Raw genomic sequence first — 14,126 nt, 5'->3', positions numbered from 1 at the left:
TCTAGAACGCAAATACTAATCGCTTTGTGCAAATATGAAGATATTTCCAGGGGGCCAAGGCCTGTAAGAGTGTAGTGCGAGCGAGGTTCGTTGTTGGTATCGTCGTGAGGGTCACTTGAGGTCCGTAGGGATATGTCAATCTGAGTGTAAGTACCTATAGGCAAGTACGTTAAGGAAGGGCATGTAAGTAGACGGGCTATGATGCGGCAGGGATTGCCCTTACCGAGGCATGCAACGCAATTTCATTGGCCCAATGCAATGGACAGGCGGGTGATGATGCACTTTCCTATCTCATGCCAGAGACCCAGCGTACTTGCCTGAGGTGGCAGGCGACGCCGCGACCTCGGCTTACGGTCGGTCGCCCGCGGGCTCAGGTCAGATCAGCAGGAGCACAGGAGCAACAGGCGCACTCCACGTCAGTCGCGATGAGCGTGCCCACCGAGGTCCCTGCAACTTTCCGTCATTAAACCATCGCCATCCCGTCTGCACCTACAGATACACCTGCACCACCTCGACTCTGGCGTTTGTGAGATAGCTTACCTACGTTAATACCTAATTCGCACTTCCGCCAACCACTTTCACTTCCTTCACAAATCCTAACGTCGCTGCGTTGTCATTTACAACCGCTTCATCTTTGACATTTTGTCCTCTTCTTCTTCTTCTTCATTCTCTTCGTGCTGACATCACCGCCGCGCGCTTTCTCTCTGTGCTCGTTCAATCCCACCTCTTGTTCGACTATTCGTTGCGCAACCTTCGCAAACCTTCGCCACGCCCTAATGATTTGAATCCTCCACCATGTCGACTTCCGCCGATATCCCCAACAAGACGCGGCTATCGCATCAGCCGTCCAAAATCCGCGCCGTTCTTTCATTACCGCCGCAATGGCTTCACATGTACGAAGAGTTCATCACCAAGAACTCTAGTCAGGTCTCTCAAATAGAGTCGGCTTTACGGTCCCTCACGTACATCATTCCTGGTAAGGCACTTCTCCATACAAGAACTGTGTTCGCTATCGCCCGTCTAATACTGGCTCTCAAAGGTCGATTCCGCGACGCCGAGATTGCTTCCGAAACTGTCCACTCGAGTGTGCAGCTCCTCTCTCTATATCATGATACCCTTCTTATGCGCGCCCTGTCGCGCATCCCGATGGCGCGATTGCCATCCCCTCATGCCCGATATACGAAATACTGGACTCAGCGCAGTCCCATGTACCGGCGCATTGCCATGTTACTGCAGATGGTCACATACACACAGCTACTATGCGAGATGGCTGCCAAGAGACGTGGCGGCGAGCGCAGTCGATGGCGCGTCGTCGTGCTCTTGGAGGCTATCAAGGCCGTCTGCCGCCTGCTACTATTGCGCGTGACGCGCTCTCGACCTCTTGTGTCGCCCGTCCTCCCGGAACGTGAGCCTATCCCTGAAGAAACCGAGGCCGAAAGTGATGCCGCTTTGAAGGATATTCTGGAAGAGCCGACCAATGGGCACGCACCGGAAGACAGCGGTGAGGCCCAGAAGCCTCATGAGAAGGACTGGACGATGCCCAGAACGGGCATGAGCCTTCCCTCGCTGCCCAATGCTGGTGATATCAGCGGCTATCTCCTGGGCAAGGTATTGACGGCAGAGGATATCAAACCAGCTGCAAAGCTGCTAAATCAGCTACAGGGCAGTGCACAGGCAGCAGAGGTGTTACACATCCTCGCCCCGTTGGTGTATGCCATTGCTTTGTCGAAAAGCAAGAATAAGAAGTCATGGACACCGTGGCTGGTCGGTCTAAGCGTCGAATACGCAGCACGGCAACTCAGAGACCGGGGCTTCAGGACAACGCCCCTCGAACGCGACGAATGGAGCAAGAGAGGCTGGGCCATGGGTTGGTGGACCATGCGCGGAGCATTCTACGAGAACATCATGAAGGGTGTTGTCGGCGGCGTACGATCCAGAGTACCCAACCTGGTCGGTGGCATTCTGGAGGACTATGAGTATCTGTGGGAGAACTATTACTTCAGCACCAGTGCCTAGATGTAGGCTACTCGGCGACTGTTCTGCGCCGGTGTCAGTCGTAACGATTGATGTCGTCTACAAGTCAGCATCCGCCTAGCTTTTGCAGAGTATTCCCTGCATTTCTATGCAATTCAGGAGTTGATCATGGCGCCAAGAACCTCCCAGACCGCCTCAAGCCACCGTCTAGGTCCCTCATGCGGCCCAGCAAGGACAGCGAATCAGACTTGCGAAGGCTTTCTTTTTGCCGTCACCACGCAAAATGCCAGGTGTTTGTGCAACTCGAGCTCCACGCATATCCCCCAACGTAACACCGTGCGTCGAACCCGAGCATTTCAGTTTCTTTTGACGGACATCGTAGAGTGAGTGGAGACACGCTGAGAGCTTGACATGCGGCTCTTGCGGGAGGCCAGGAGCCAAGCCAAATCGTCATCGACAAAACGTTTCCGATTCGAATGTGCAACGTGCGCAAAGGTACCCGGTTTCGTGCAAATCCTCCGAATTGCTACAACGTTGTCAAGAGGATCCATTGGTATCATTCAAGGGGACACTCGGGGAACACGCTCTGGGGCCAATTTGGCCAGGCTCAATATACGTGTGAGGCCGGAAGCAAGGAGGCTGCGACTCTGCGAGCCATGCTTCCTGAAATACCCAATTTGAGACACTGAAGCCATCCGCATAGCAAAGGAATGCAGTTCCAGTGCCACAGCAGTGGCGCAATGACGACTGTCGAGATATGTGCATCATCCGGGTGCTCAGCCGTTTGCTGGAGAAGTGAGGATTGCGACCCTGATTCTCCGTCTCTTGTCTCGCTAAGTTCGAACCGAGAGCGGCTATTTTCACGCGGTATTTCAGGGCTGGTAGTTCGTATTACACGCGAACCCGACTGCCGTACAAGGGGGTGAAGATGGTCAATGTTTGAACCCTAGACTATGGAACAGAGACCTAGATGATGGGTGTCGGATGTCGGTAGGATCAGTATGACCAGCTAGCTGTTCAGCCATCTTTGGACCATCTTAGGCATCGGCAAAACGAACAAGTGTATCCCTTTTAATGCTCCCTTGTGTATCTGTATCCGTAGCCTGCAAGACCCTTGTCCATCCGAGCGCTGCCCCCGAGTCCAGCTCGACACCAGCTCGACCAGGTTCTCTGCCGTTCAGCTTCCCACATCCCTTTCCTCGCCCGTTGAGCGTTTTATGTTATTTGCAGAAAGAAAGAAAAAGCCAAAAAAAACCCACCAACGCAGCACGCACGACACACCGCTGATCGTCGAAGAGGGCACATCCGACGGCGTACTTACTGTACCTACTTATCCTATCTGCAGAGAAGGAAAGGTACGGCGCCCCCCCCCCCGTTGAGCTTTTTTTTTATTTTAAAGAAAAAAAAAAAAAACAAAAAAACCCCCCCCACCCCCACCCCCCCACAACCCCCCGTGCGTCGAAAGGGGGACACCCCCGGGGCACTTATTGTACCCCTTTATCCCTCCTTCCAGAAAGGGAAAGGACGGCGCCCCCCCCCCCCCCCCCCAATGTCTCTCTTCTTGGAGACCTGTGCGGCGTGCCCTGGCTGGCTGGGAAAGCGGGCGTCCGGCGCGTGGCTTGTCGATCGTGGTGGTGTCAGTTGTTGGTTGTGGTGGTCCGGAAGTTGATTCCGTGGGACCCGGGGACGCTGTATTATTGCTTTTTCGAGTGCTCCTACGGTTCGTTGTCGTCAAGGACTGCTGTGTAGGGTTTAGCTATGACTTAGGAATTGGAGCTGCGGATCACACTGGGCACTGGACATTTCGATTCGGCGCTAGCTAGTTAGGTGAAATGGGGGGTGTGGTGGAAGATAAAATTCTTCACTTGGATCGGAATTTATTTTGTGAGGGTTGATATGTTTCGTGATGGCTGGAGATGGGGATGTACTAAGTAAAGTAGGTTGTCACGTCACGCTGAAGCGAGGCTAGGGATGGGGAATTTGGGATGGGTGGGAAAGTCGGGAGTCGGGATCGGATAGTGAGACTGAGACTTGGAGAGACTGGAGTACAATATCCGTAGGTAGGGAGAAATCGTTGGATCACACCATGATCGTGTTGTATCTCGGATCCCTCAGCCTGAATACGTTGATTATGATGGTGTTCTCGGTCTGAATAAGTACAGCTGTGCCACTAACTAGACTAGGTATGAATACCTGCCTGCCTGAGGTAGTCCATCCATCCATCCATCATCCATGCTGGCCAGCCATGGTCCGTCAGCATTTCTGTCAGGCTCCAGTCCGTCAGCACCAACGGAACGGGGCTGCTGCACGTCGGCAACTTTCTTTGGCTCCTCCCAAGCGCAATCGTCAGGCCCAGTCGATCGGGTCGTCATTCGTCACATTTTCCTTTCGGGGTTGACGAGAAGGGATTGCCAGGGGATGAGGTGGGAAATATCGGTAGCAGTCCAATAGTCAAGGTGTTTGGACGAGTGCCGGCGGTGGGATATGTCACTGGGCACAGGCCGTTAGGTTTAGTGTTAGAACGGGCGTTTTGCCCTGTCGTTCGAAATTGAGGAGAGCCAAATGTGGGATTTTGTGGTCGTTTATGATTGCGAGGCGTTTCTCTTTCTGGGTTCTTTTCGTATCAGTCATCAGTTGTGTGTTGGTGTTGGGTAGCAGAAGGCATGATGGTGCAGAGCCGAAACTGCAACTTGACATATACACATTGAGCTCAAGCAAAGAGCTCAAGCAAAAGCTAGGCTCAGGCAGAGAGCTCGGGGCAAAGTAATCGCACAATCAACTACAATGCGCATGCTGCTATACATTACAACACAACACGGCAGTCAAAAACCCGAGCCCACGAACCCACGGGAAGCGAGACCAAGGCAGCGGGTAAAAGGGCTTTAACAGGCCATGTCCACTAACCATTCCGAGGTTCTTGTCTTTGACGCGGTTTGCGAGATTTGTATTCATCGCGGATCCATATTCCAGCGGGAATGGGCCCGAAGGAGGTTGACTTGTTGATGAGGGGCAAATACTTTGGGAAAAAGCAAAAACAGACTCTCCACAACTAGGCCAAAACCTGCTAAACCGCTTCTTAGAGCGAGATGCAGCACCTCCTTTTACGCCACTCGACGCATCGCCTATTGGTCCGTCTTCCCCGGATCTTTGCCCATAGGTAGACGTCTTGGAGGCCTGTCCCTGGAGCTCCTCCTGTCGACTATCGACTTTTTGACAAGTCTTGCTTCGTCTATCGATCGGAGAGTTGTGGATTTTATCTTAGTGCCGCGGATTAGGGTCCCAGTTGCGGATAGGGCGTCATGTTTTTTCGACATCAACCACACAAAACTAAACAAACCACTGACAACTTATACGGGTACTGTGCAAATAAGTACACGGGAATATAAGCAATCCCTGGGAAAGAGGGGTCTCCTCGTGCCGAACCAATCCCAACGTGAGGCCGGGGGGGGCTTGCTGAGATGCTGCTGGTCATGCTGAACGAGACACAAGTCTCAGAGGGAATCTGCAACTCATCTATCTTTTTCCTTCTGCATACGTCCGTACCGGGGGAGGCGTTTCTTCGTGTTCTCAACCGCAGATACAGATGCCTACTTGAGTACCTACGCAACTACTTTGGGTACGCATACACAAGTACTCTGCGTGGGTGTCTGCGCATGTGTAAGAGTGACGATTAGTATGACACTGACAGCACATCGAAGCGGAGTCTGGACAAAAAAAAGCCAAGCCGCAGCAGCACGCAACGCGCGCAGCACATCAGCGCACGCTGCAGATGCAGATTGTGGCAGCGGCATGACACCCACGACATACACGCGCGCAAACAGGGGTGTCGGGGATGTCTTGATGCTCATCCAGGTGCAAGGCAACAGATATGTACCCGCGATGATGTCTCTCTTGAGGGAAGCATGGAACCCAACCTGGGAGCCACGAGGTTGCGCCCAATGTGTATCCGTATTATGTATCCGTAGGTGGTGGCCGTGTTGGCCCAGGCCCTTTCCGCCTCGTCTGATGATGTTTGATGACCTGCAGCATACCTTTCACAACGCAACCCGGCAGCATCCTGTCCTGCCTTCCCGTGCCGAGAGCGAGCCCTACCTATACCTATACATAGTAATATGTCTGCTGTATCCGTACTATGACATAGGAGTCCAGCCTCGGATCTTATCCTTTGGGTATCCGTACGGACACAACACTGGAGAATGAGATAGCACTGCAAAAGAAGGTTCACTCATATCGAATCGATCTCGGCCCTGGCCCAACCGCCCGCTGCTGCTCCCCTCCCCCCTCCTCTCCCGGATCACCCCCCTCCCCTTCCCAACCCCTGGCTGTTCACTTGATCCTTGCCTTTGGTCCCCTGGCTCCTCTCCCTGACCCCGGCCACTTTGGACTTTTTGGGCTCCAGTTTGGCAGTCTTCCCAAGATTATCTACTGCACGCTATCATTGTGTCGTACGTACGGATACGTACCCGTAGCCGGGTCTGGCTCTCCTGCGCATCCGCTACGCCTACGCGTCGGTCTGCAGAAATTGGGCATCTTCCGTCCGCTGGAACCCGCCCCAGGTTCACCAGTCACGTTGCAAGGCGCAGACGTACGCAGTATAGTGCGTGTGTATGTGTGCCTGGGTAGCGACAGGGCCGTCAAAGGACGCGTTGAGCGAACGATGACAAGGCGGAGAGGGAGATATACTTACTGAAAGGGCGATGGGGGCCACACAGAGACTTTGAGAGACAGAGTGTGTATGTACTGCGTACACTAGGTATCCATCCGTAACGCGCATTGCTTTTTCCTTCTCGCGATACTCTGAGACTAGGGCCAGCCACCCTGGGGGGTAGTTTCTCGCCTTGCCCTTCTTTTTCTTTTTGATTCAGGTGAGCAACCAGCGAGAAAAAAACCGCTGGGTGACCGAGGGCTGGTACTGGTGGTACTGGGGAATTGCGATTGGGTTCATTGGATGGTACCTTGATTCTTGAGGGATTCCCCCCCGATCCCCCGATGCCCAGCCCAGCGTCGGAAGACGTCCAGCCCAGTGAACCAGAATATCGTGAGCGCAGGGGGGGTGTCATTCAATCAGAATCTCCTCCTACATCTCCCGTCCTTTCTTCACTGCATTCACTTCCGCTCAACTCTTTGTACAACTCTGTACACAACTTCCATCCACTCCCAGCACGCGTTGATTGTCTGAGATCTATCTCTCCGCTCCATCGTACATGACCCGACTCGCTTCCGCCCGTCCCTTCTCTTCGCCTCTCTCCGTACTTTGTGTTCCCTTTACCATCTGCAGTTACCCGTGGGCAAGCAGCAGGCCAGCATCAGCAGCATCAATCAAATCACTTTCACAGCTGAAGATCCCGTGAGAAGAACAAGCTGTCAGATACGTAAACGCCCCAGGACAACAGGAAACCAGAACCCAGGAACCAGGAACCCAGGAAACGAAGCACAACCAGGCCAGACCAGACCAGACAATTTGGGGTCCTTTTCGTCCCCGGCTCTGCCGCCTTTTTTACTTCAAGCACCCTCCAGGAGCACAACATCTTTCCCCCCGCGTAACATGAGCCTGACAGTCTCCAATCGATTCGTCGGGCATCAGAATTCTCTCGGGGGAGGTGATTTCCATCCGTTTCCCTCGCCACATCATGGGTCTCTCATGTATAGCCCACAATGGCCACCGACACGCCCGGCTGCCGTTCAGGCCCAGCCACAAGAACGAGAGCCGCCTGGAGTTGCTGCTTCTTTGATACCATCGCACAACAGCCACGGCGGCGGCAGTGGTATTAGCAGTAGCAGCCGCCAAGGCACGGGACCTCCCCGCTTCGGTAAAGCACCGGATGTCACTGGTGGTCCGGCCTCTGCGGCCATCACGCGAGGAGGTGCAGCAAGCGCCGGCCACGGCGGCGGCAACGGCAGCGGGGATATTCACAGCAGCCAAGGCGGTACCAACGACGGCACATATCCCGCACCAGCGGCTCAACAGCCGTCTGCTCCGGGTCCGCCTGCCGGGATCATCAACCCGTTCGACCTCTCTGCCGCCGAGCCCTCGCAGCCGCGTCACGTTCTCGTTCGCGTAGACGGTGACACGGGGTTTTATCTCGGCAACGCCGTGGGCCGTCCGGCGCCACAGGAGTTTTCTCTGCCGACGGAGGTGGACGGATCGCGGTCCGTGGCCAACGGGGACCAGATCCAGACCGGATGGAGTATCGACTACTACGGCCTCTCGGGCAGCCGCCACGAGTACGGTAACGGCATTGGGTGGCGGTGTCAGGAATCAGAGGCCGTGGCGGACGCGCAGGGGAACTTTGGGTGGCCGAGGAAGTACGTCTGTTCCATGTGTTGTCTGCGATGGAACGCCATGCCTCTGCCCGCCAAGGTGATTCGGGGCGATGTCAGTCAAAAGGACCGGATTGAACTAAGGATAGTACGTGCCGCCTTAACATATTCGGCCCCTATTCACATAATGTCCGTGTGAGAGCAACACACGCTTACAAGATGCGCAGCCAAATCCGGCAGATACACGGAGGGATCCCGGATTCTCTCGGCCGGGATGCTCAGAGGTACGTTCTATGATGCGCGCCGTTTTGGGTTTAAGACGAACCCGTCTTTTAAGGTGAACTTTATGAGTTGACAGTACCGGGGACCCCCAGTTACACTACTACCTCGATCATGAAGGACCTGGAAACGAGCCGTGCGTCCGGGGCCTTTGTCAAAAGTGCCGGCCGGTGTCTTTCTTGCCGGACTCGCAGCCAACGACCCACTGTTGTCCGCCCCCGGTGGCCGAGCCGGGCTACCTCAAGGAGATTTATCGGTGCATCATGGACAACTGCCCGTTCCTTACGGACACCCGGCGAGAGATGAAGGTATGAGGACAGCCGATGACGCCCACTAACGCGCACCATCTTTGAACCCAAGGAAAAAGGTCTAACAAACTATCAGGCCCATCTCCATTCTCCAAGAAAGAACGGACACAAATCCTACTTGACATCCCTAGCAGCTCGCATCGAGCACGGCCAACCCCTCAGCGCAATCGACAAGGAAATCGCCTCCCGCCTGATGCTCATGTTCAACGACCGCGACGCCCGCGGGCAGAAATCCATCTCCCAGCCCATCAACACCGTCCTCGGGCCAGAGGACGTCAGTAGCCCGGCCATCCTGCGCGAGCACACGCAGTGGATGTCGTATCTAGGCCTTCACACGCCCGAGCTGCACCGACGGGACTTCTGGGATCCGCGGACAGGCGGGTGGTATTACCGCGAGTACAACATGGACGACGACTTTGAGGATGCGTGCGAGAATGTGAGGATTATCTCGCATGCTACGGGAAGGCCGGTGAAGCCGTCAGATTTCCTATGGCGTTGAGATGGGATTTCGCTTCATCGGCTTATGGAGAAAATCACCATTGTACCTCTATTTGAAAACGGTTGTTGGCTCAAACAACATGCACGACTTGAGTAGGGGACGAGAAGGACAGAGGAGGGGCGTATCACGACTTGATGCTTTGTAATGACCGACAACAGACAACAGAAAACAGACGACAGTATCTTCAACCCAGCAAGGGTTTCGCAACTTGCTCTTTAGACGATGGAACGGACGGAGCATACCCAAGGCTGTTAGGCCGCGACGAAAGGGTGCATTTTACCATGGACTTCAGGGGCGTATCATCATCTTCTTCTTCTTTACATTACCGGCTTCATGAAAGTGGAAAAGGGGATTTCTTTATTGAAATTATGAGGTGTTCGGAAAGAGCTATTAGGCTCTCTATCTTTTTCTCTTGGCTCTCACGGCGAAAGAGAGGGGGCTCCGGCGTTTTGAAGTATTCTGCGGAGGCATCTTTTTCGATGGGGAGACTTTTGGAAATACCCTTCATGAGCATTAGGACGGAGCGGGGTTTCGATGGGAGGTACCAACAGGAAGGTTTCTTCCTTGGGGGAAGGAGAAGTTTGTACTTTAGGAGAGGTCAGAGGCTTGATTTGCCTTGGCTGTCGGCATGGCCCGGTTTGCACTATGGAATGATTCGGTCGAATTGAGAAAGGACTCAGTAGACGAGGGAGCCTTGTGATAGAGAGGTAGAAAATCAGTGATATGATTCAGGTGTCGAAGTTTCTTTTTGGGAAAGGAGTCAGAGCAGACTGACTATTGCCCCTGCTTGTTCCAACTAGGTCGTCCGCTTCTACACTTTGCGAAGTCGATATCTCGGCGAACGATGCGGCCGGCTGGAATGGTGACATGTGAGCTGAGTAGAATGCCTCATCAAAACTTCGCAGGCTCCACCAATCTCAACCTCAACAATGTTGCGGAAAAGCAGAAGAGGCAATGGCTACGATACGAGAAAGCATCTCAGGAAAGCTCCATTGCCCGCAAATTAACACTCACTATACATCGGTCTTGCGGCTTTGCTCAATCTTGCAAGTCTGCAAAGGGATACGATAAGCGAGGTGAACCCGGGCTGATTTGCAAGCATCTAGGAATATAAACTCGACGGCTTTAATGCCAGAGTTTGGACAAGAATATTCGCATTAACTAATAACTTCAACGTCTTGGTATTGGCTATCTTGAATGAGGTGCTAATCTGGGCCAGCCCCAAGATAATACATATTACCGGGGTGGGCGACTTGATACCGTGCTTACTTCTCCTCTAATCACCTCTCCGTTTACCATGCTCCCAGGGCTCATCTCGCGTATCTGCAAGTTTTCCCCATGGCGAACTCTCGGCCGGCGTCTTAGGGCCCTTGTTCCTCCATCGCCTCCATCATATTCTGGCCGAGGTTGCCGGCCCGATTCGCGCGATTCCGAATATGGATCTTGAGTCCCAGGCGGCCAGGATGCCGGATCCTCGAAAACCTGACTATTCTGTCCTGTTGAATCCGATCTGCTTTTCTGCCTACGCTGTCCTTTCTGTGCATGCTGTCGTGTATCGTAGTGTTGGGTTGGAGGCGGTTGGAATCCCTGATTCGGGCGATGCGGAACACTTTGGTTCCTTGGAACCGGTTCATACTCCTCTTCGGGGTACGATTGTGAATGGCGATGATCATTCGGGGGAGTCTGAGAGTTCTGGCTCCCTAGAGACTCTACGCGGCCCCTTCTGTATGGGGCATATACATTCGAATGTCCTTGATTCGGAAAATTCTGACTATTCCGGGCCCATACGTAGCCTGTCATTGGTGGGGCATCATCTCGCATCGTGCTCATCGGGATACCAGGCATATGGTGTGGGAGTCCAGGCATATGGTGTGGGAGTCCAGGCATCTGGTGCGGGAGACCAGGCATATGGTGTGGGAATTCAGGCGTATCGTGTGAGACAAATCCTTGGTTCAGTCTAGTATCCCAAGTTGGTTCTCTTCTCAATGCATAGGGGTGTATCTCTCGATACTCTTGTAAGCCGGCTGCCGACATTGGCTGATCCTTCATGTGTGTTCTCGTGGCGATTCGAGCCCGGCTTCTGGATTGGACCTTTGGTAACATGTCTTCCGGGACACCCTCGTCATTCAGTATCACCGGATTCGATGCATGTTCACGTACTCGCTGCTCGAGTTCTTCGGGGCTGAAATGGTCTGGGTGCTCGCAACCTGAAGCTCGTCCATTGCAGTGCGGCCGTCCGTTGTATGTTGAACTCGGGTCTCCCAAATGAGATTTGTGAGGGCAGTTTTTTTTGTTGCAGTGGTGGTAGACAGGGTACTTGGTAGAGCCAGTTTCACCTCGAAGTGGTGAATTCATCCTTATGATACTATATTATGCCGCTGACGATGAAGATGTTTCTTGCAAACGATTGCAGTTCTGACGATTCCTGTCCAGTTCTCAACAAGATTATTCATATCACCCTCAACATACCACTTTGTAATAACTTTATATAGATGTCTATTCAAGTCCATGCATCAAAGACACTTGTTCACTCTTTAGTATTTGAACAACATGAGGGGTACTTGAGAGCATAAAAATCGGCCTCGACTCCTGTTCAGGTAAAGCCTTTTTGGCCGAATGCTTTGCCGGCTATGATGTCTTGGCCGCCTGAATTCAGGTGTGTTTTGGGTGGACCTCAGTCCTTTGTCCATACTGATTCTCGTTCGTGGCCTTTGGGGTCGCGAGTCACTGCGCCGGGGGTCCCTGGACCCGAGTTCAAAGGACGCTATAGAGGAACCAAATCACTGGATCTCAAGATCCCCAATAGACCACTGCAAAATTCAGGCGGTTATCCTACTTCTGCTCAGATGATTCCACATATAGCACCATGTTCCATGTTCAACGATGCGGCTGTGACTCAAGAGTAAGCAAGTAGTGAGAAGCCTGTGAATAGACATTCAACCATGGCGCTAACCTTAGCTTTCTCGAGTCTATAGGGCCGAGCCTTTTTGCGAAGAGCAGAAGCCTGTGATACATCACGCTCAGTCGATATAATATCAAGCCTTGAGATCAAGTTTGAGGACTTGGCCTTTAATATAGTGGTGCGGCTCCTAAGCAAAGCGAGGCGTATAACGAGTAATCGCTTGTAGACAGTGTCACTCCTAGCTTCAGTAGAACCCCTTGAGATACGCTACGAACGGTGGCTCTTGAACCAGCTCAAGATAAATCCCGATGTAGACGGAAATTTTCATAGTTGTTCTCAGAGTGATGCTCGACATCCGAGAGGTAGTCGTGGATTCGAGGGCCCTGTCGTTGTCATGAGTTCCACCCCTAGTTCAGAAGTTGAGTATCAGTAGTCGTTCTTTTGTTCCTATTTACACGTCTCTGACAAGCCTTCGCCACGAATAACTATCTCCATACTTGTCGAGACAGGCTCAGCAGCCAATGACCAAGGCAGCCCGATAGTACTGTCAGCATCGAAAGAGCTTGCACTACGCGTTAATGTGTTGTGAATTGCTATATAGATGCTATATGAAGCAACGGACCCACCTCGCCGCGAATTCGTAGACTTCTAGGAGGTATAATTCGTCTTTGGACAGCCCTCGAATTGCTCTTGAACATGACTCAAGGCTTCCCTCTGTCATGGCGGAAGCTCTGGCAAACGCTGCTTTTCTTCTAAGCGACAGGCTCCCGCTGATAATTATCAATGGCTTCATCGGGTGAAGTCGAGCGGCTTGACCCTGAACCGCGTCGCCTGGGAGCCGTCGGCCTAGTAACAGAGGAGGCCCATTCCGAAAGGCGTGACCCTCGAGCGCCTCTGCATTGTTCTTGGGAAATTCTCCCCATCTCTCCTTGAAAACGCCTTTCTCTTCCTAAATCCATTGCTATTTCCTGGCCTCCACCACCTTTTTCAGAACTTAGCACCTGCTTTTGTTCGGAATGCCTTTCTTCCCTAGTTTGAGGCGCGCCAAAACTCGCCTGCTGCCGCCATCCTTCTGCTGTGTCCAACCCTGTCCGGCTGATGTCTCGGTAACTCCAAAGAGGTCCCTTCTCGCTGCTCATGGCGCGATCTCGAGGGTCATCGTGCTCAAAGCCCCTCGATTTCCTTGGGTAGTCTCGAGAACTCTGACCAGACCGCTCCGGCGGGTTTCTCAGTCTATTCTGGGCCCAGTCGTTGGTGTATTGGAAGTCGCCTATGGCAGATCCGGTGCCTCTGTCATCGTTCAGGAAGTCGTTCTCCCTTTCATCAAAATATACTGCGTCCTCGTATTTGTTACTTGCATATTGATCTGGGGGTGGCCTTTCAAATAGTAGAGGTTCTTGGGCTGACTCTGTGCGAAAATTTGGCCCATGAGGTTGGAAGATTGGCTTAGGTCCCTGGCTTTGGTAATAATCTTGAGGATGCCCAGGTGGTACGTTGGGTATAGTGTAGTCAGGCGGGACCACGTAGCGGGGATCAGTCTGGGGATGAAGAATATGGAGACTCATAGGATGTGCCTGAGAGTCGAATTGCGACGTATTCATCGGAGGTCCCTGGAGCTGAGACGACAGACGGTCCTTAAGAGGTGTGAATGAATTCTGTAGGCGATGGCTCTGAGGCATTGTGGTGTGTGACGGAGCACGGCCATCGTTTTGAGGAAACGAGTGTGGAAAACTCATCCTCGGAAATCTTTGAGTCACTCTCGATGAAGATATTTCTTGAACGAGCTAGAGACTGGCGACGGTCCTTGAGAAGATCATGGCAAGACTGACCGTTGTATTTTCGAGCAGACACATTCCAGCCACGCTAGAGGACATCCAAGGTAGATGGGTCTGATTTAAGAGGT

At 53.0% G+C, this 14,126-nt stretch overlaps 9 protein-coding genes across 9 annotated transcripts; 6 read left to right on the top strand and 3 right to left on the bottom strand.

The window, feature by feature from the left end:
* Nucleotides 1-795: 795 nt before the first annotated feature.
* CABS01_03073 (peroxisomal membrane protein) lies at nt 796-2,016 on the top strand (the record flags this gene model as incomplete). The annotated part of the gene is made up of 2 exons (XM_060536450.1): nt 796-976; nt 1,040-2,016. The coding sequence occupies 2 exons, from the start codon at nt 796-798 to the stop codon at nt 2,014-2,016; spliced, it is 1,158 nt and encodes a 385-aa protein (XP_060392369.1).
* A 1,032-nt stretch (nt 2,017-3,048) lies between these two features.
* On the top strand, nt 3,049-3,261 carry CABS01_03072 (uncharacterized protein; the record flags this gene model as incomplete). The annotated part of the gene is made up of 1 exon (XM_060536449.1): nt 3,049-3,261. One exon carries the CDS (start codon nt 3,049-3,051, stop codon nt 3,259-3,261), a length of 213 nt encoding a protein of 70 aa, XP_060392368.1.
* Nucleotides 3,262-4,758: 1,497 nt separating this feature from the next.
* Nucleotides 4,759-4,860, top strand: CABS01_03071 (uncharacterized protein; the record flags this gene model as incomplete). The annotated part of the gene is made up of 1 exon (XM_060536448.1): nt 4,759-4,860. The coding sequence occupies one exon, from the start codon at nt 4,759-4,761 to the stop codon at nt 4,858-4,860; it is 102 nt and encodes a 33-aa protein (XP_060392367.1).
* Nucleotides 4,861-5,649: 789 nt separating this feature from the next.
* CABS01_03070 (uncharacterized protein) lies at nt 5,650-6,174 on the top strand (the record flags this gene model as incomplete). The annotated part of the gene is made up of 1 exon (XM_060536447.1): nt 5,650-6,174. One exon carries the CDS (start codon nt 5,650-5,652, stop codon nt 6,172-6,174), a length of 525 nt encoding a protein of 174 aa, XP_060392366.1.
* Nucleotides 6,175-6,532: 358 nt separating this feature from the next.
* On the bottom strand, nt 6,533-6,748 carry CABS01_03069 (uncharacterized protein; the record flags this gene model as incomplete). Its single annotated transcript, XM_060536446.1, has 1 exon — nt 6,533-6,748. One exon carries the CDS (start codon nt 6,746-6,748, stop codon nt 6,533-6,535), a length of 216 nt encoding a protein of 71 aa, XP_060392365.1.
* A 471-nt stretch (nt 6,749-7,219) lies between these two features.
* Nucleotides 7,220-9,321, top strand: CABS01_03068 (uncharacterized protein; the record flags this gene model as incomplete). The annotated part of the gene is made up of 4 exons (XM_060536445.1): nt 7,220-8,383; nt 8,455-8,519; nt 8,594-8,822; nt 8,899-9,321. Coding segments are annotated over 4 exons (1,881 nt in total), but the record flags the coding sequence as incomplete, so codon positions are not given.
* Nucleotides 9,322-10,682: 1,361 nt separating this feature from the next.
* CABS01_03067 (uncharacterized protein) lies at nt 10,683-10,994 on the bottom strand (the record flags this gene model as incomplete). The annotated part of the gene is made up of 1 exon (XM_060536444.1): nt 10,683-10,994. One exon carries the CDS (start codon nt 10,992-10,994, stop codon nt 10,683-10,685), a length of 312 nt encoding a protein of 103 aa, XP_060392363.1.
* A 957-nt stretch (nt 10,995-11,951) lies between these two features.
* Nucleotides 11,952-12,354, top strand: CABS01_03066 (uncharacterized protein; the record flags this gene model as incomplete). The annotated part of the gene is made up of 2 exons (XM_060536443.1): nt 11,952-12,223; nt 12,297-12,354. The coding sequence occupies 2 exons, from the start codon at nt 11,952-11,954 to the stop codon at nt 12,352-12,354; spliced, it is 330 nt and encodes a 109-aa protein (XP_060392362.1).
* Nucleotides 12,355-13,012: 658 nt separating this feature from the next.
* On the bottom strand, nt 13,013-13,902 carry CABS01_03065 (uncharacterized protein; the record flags this gene model as incomplete). The annotated part of the gene is made up of 2 exons (XM_060536442.1): nt 13,013-13,069; nt 13,225-13,902. 2 exons carry the CDS (start codon nt 13,900-13,902, stop codon nt 13,013-13,015), a joined length of 735 nt encoding a protein of 244 aa, XP_060392361.1.
* Nucleotides 13,903-14,126: the final 224 nt, after the last annotated feature.

The sequence above is a fragment of the Colletotrichum abscissum genome (assembly GCF_030869225.1).
Source record: "Colletotrichum abscissum strain IMI 504890 chromosome Unknown Scaffold_6.1, whole genome shotgun sequence".
Classification (NCBI taxonomy): Eukaryota; Fungi; Ascomycota; class Sordariomycetes; order Glomerellales; family Glomerellaceae; genus Colletotrichum; species Colletotrichum abscissum.
This window is presented reverse-complemented; position numbering and strand designations above follow the sequence as displayed.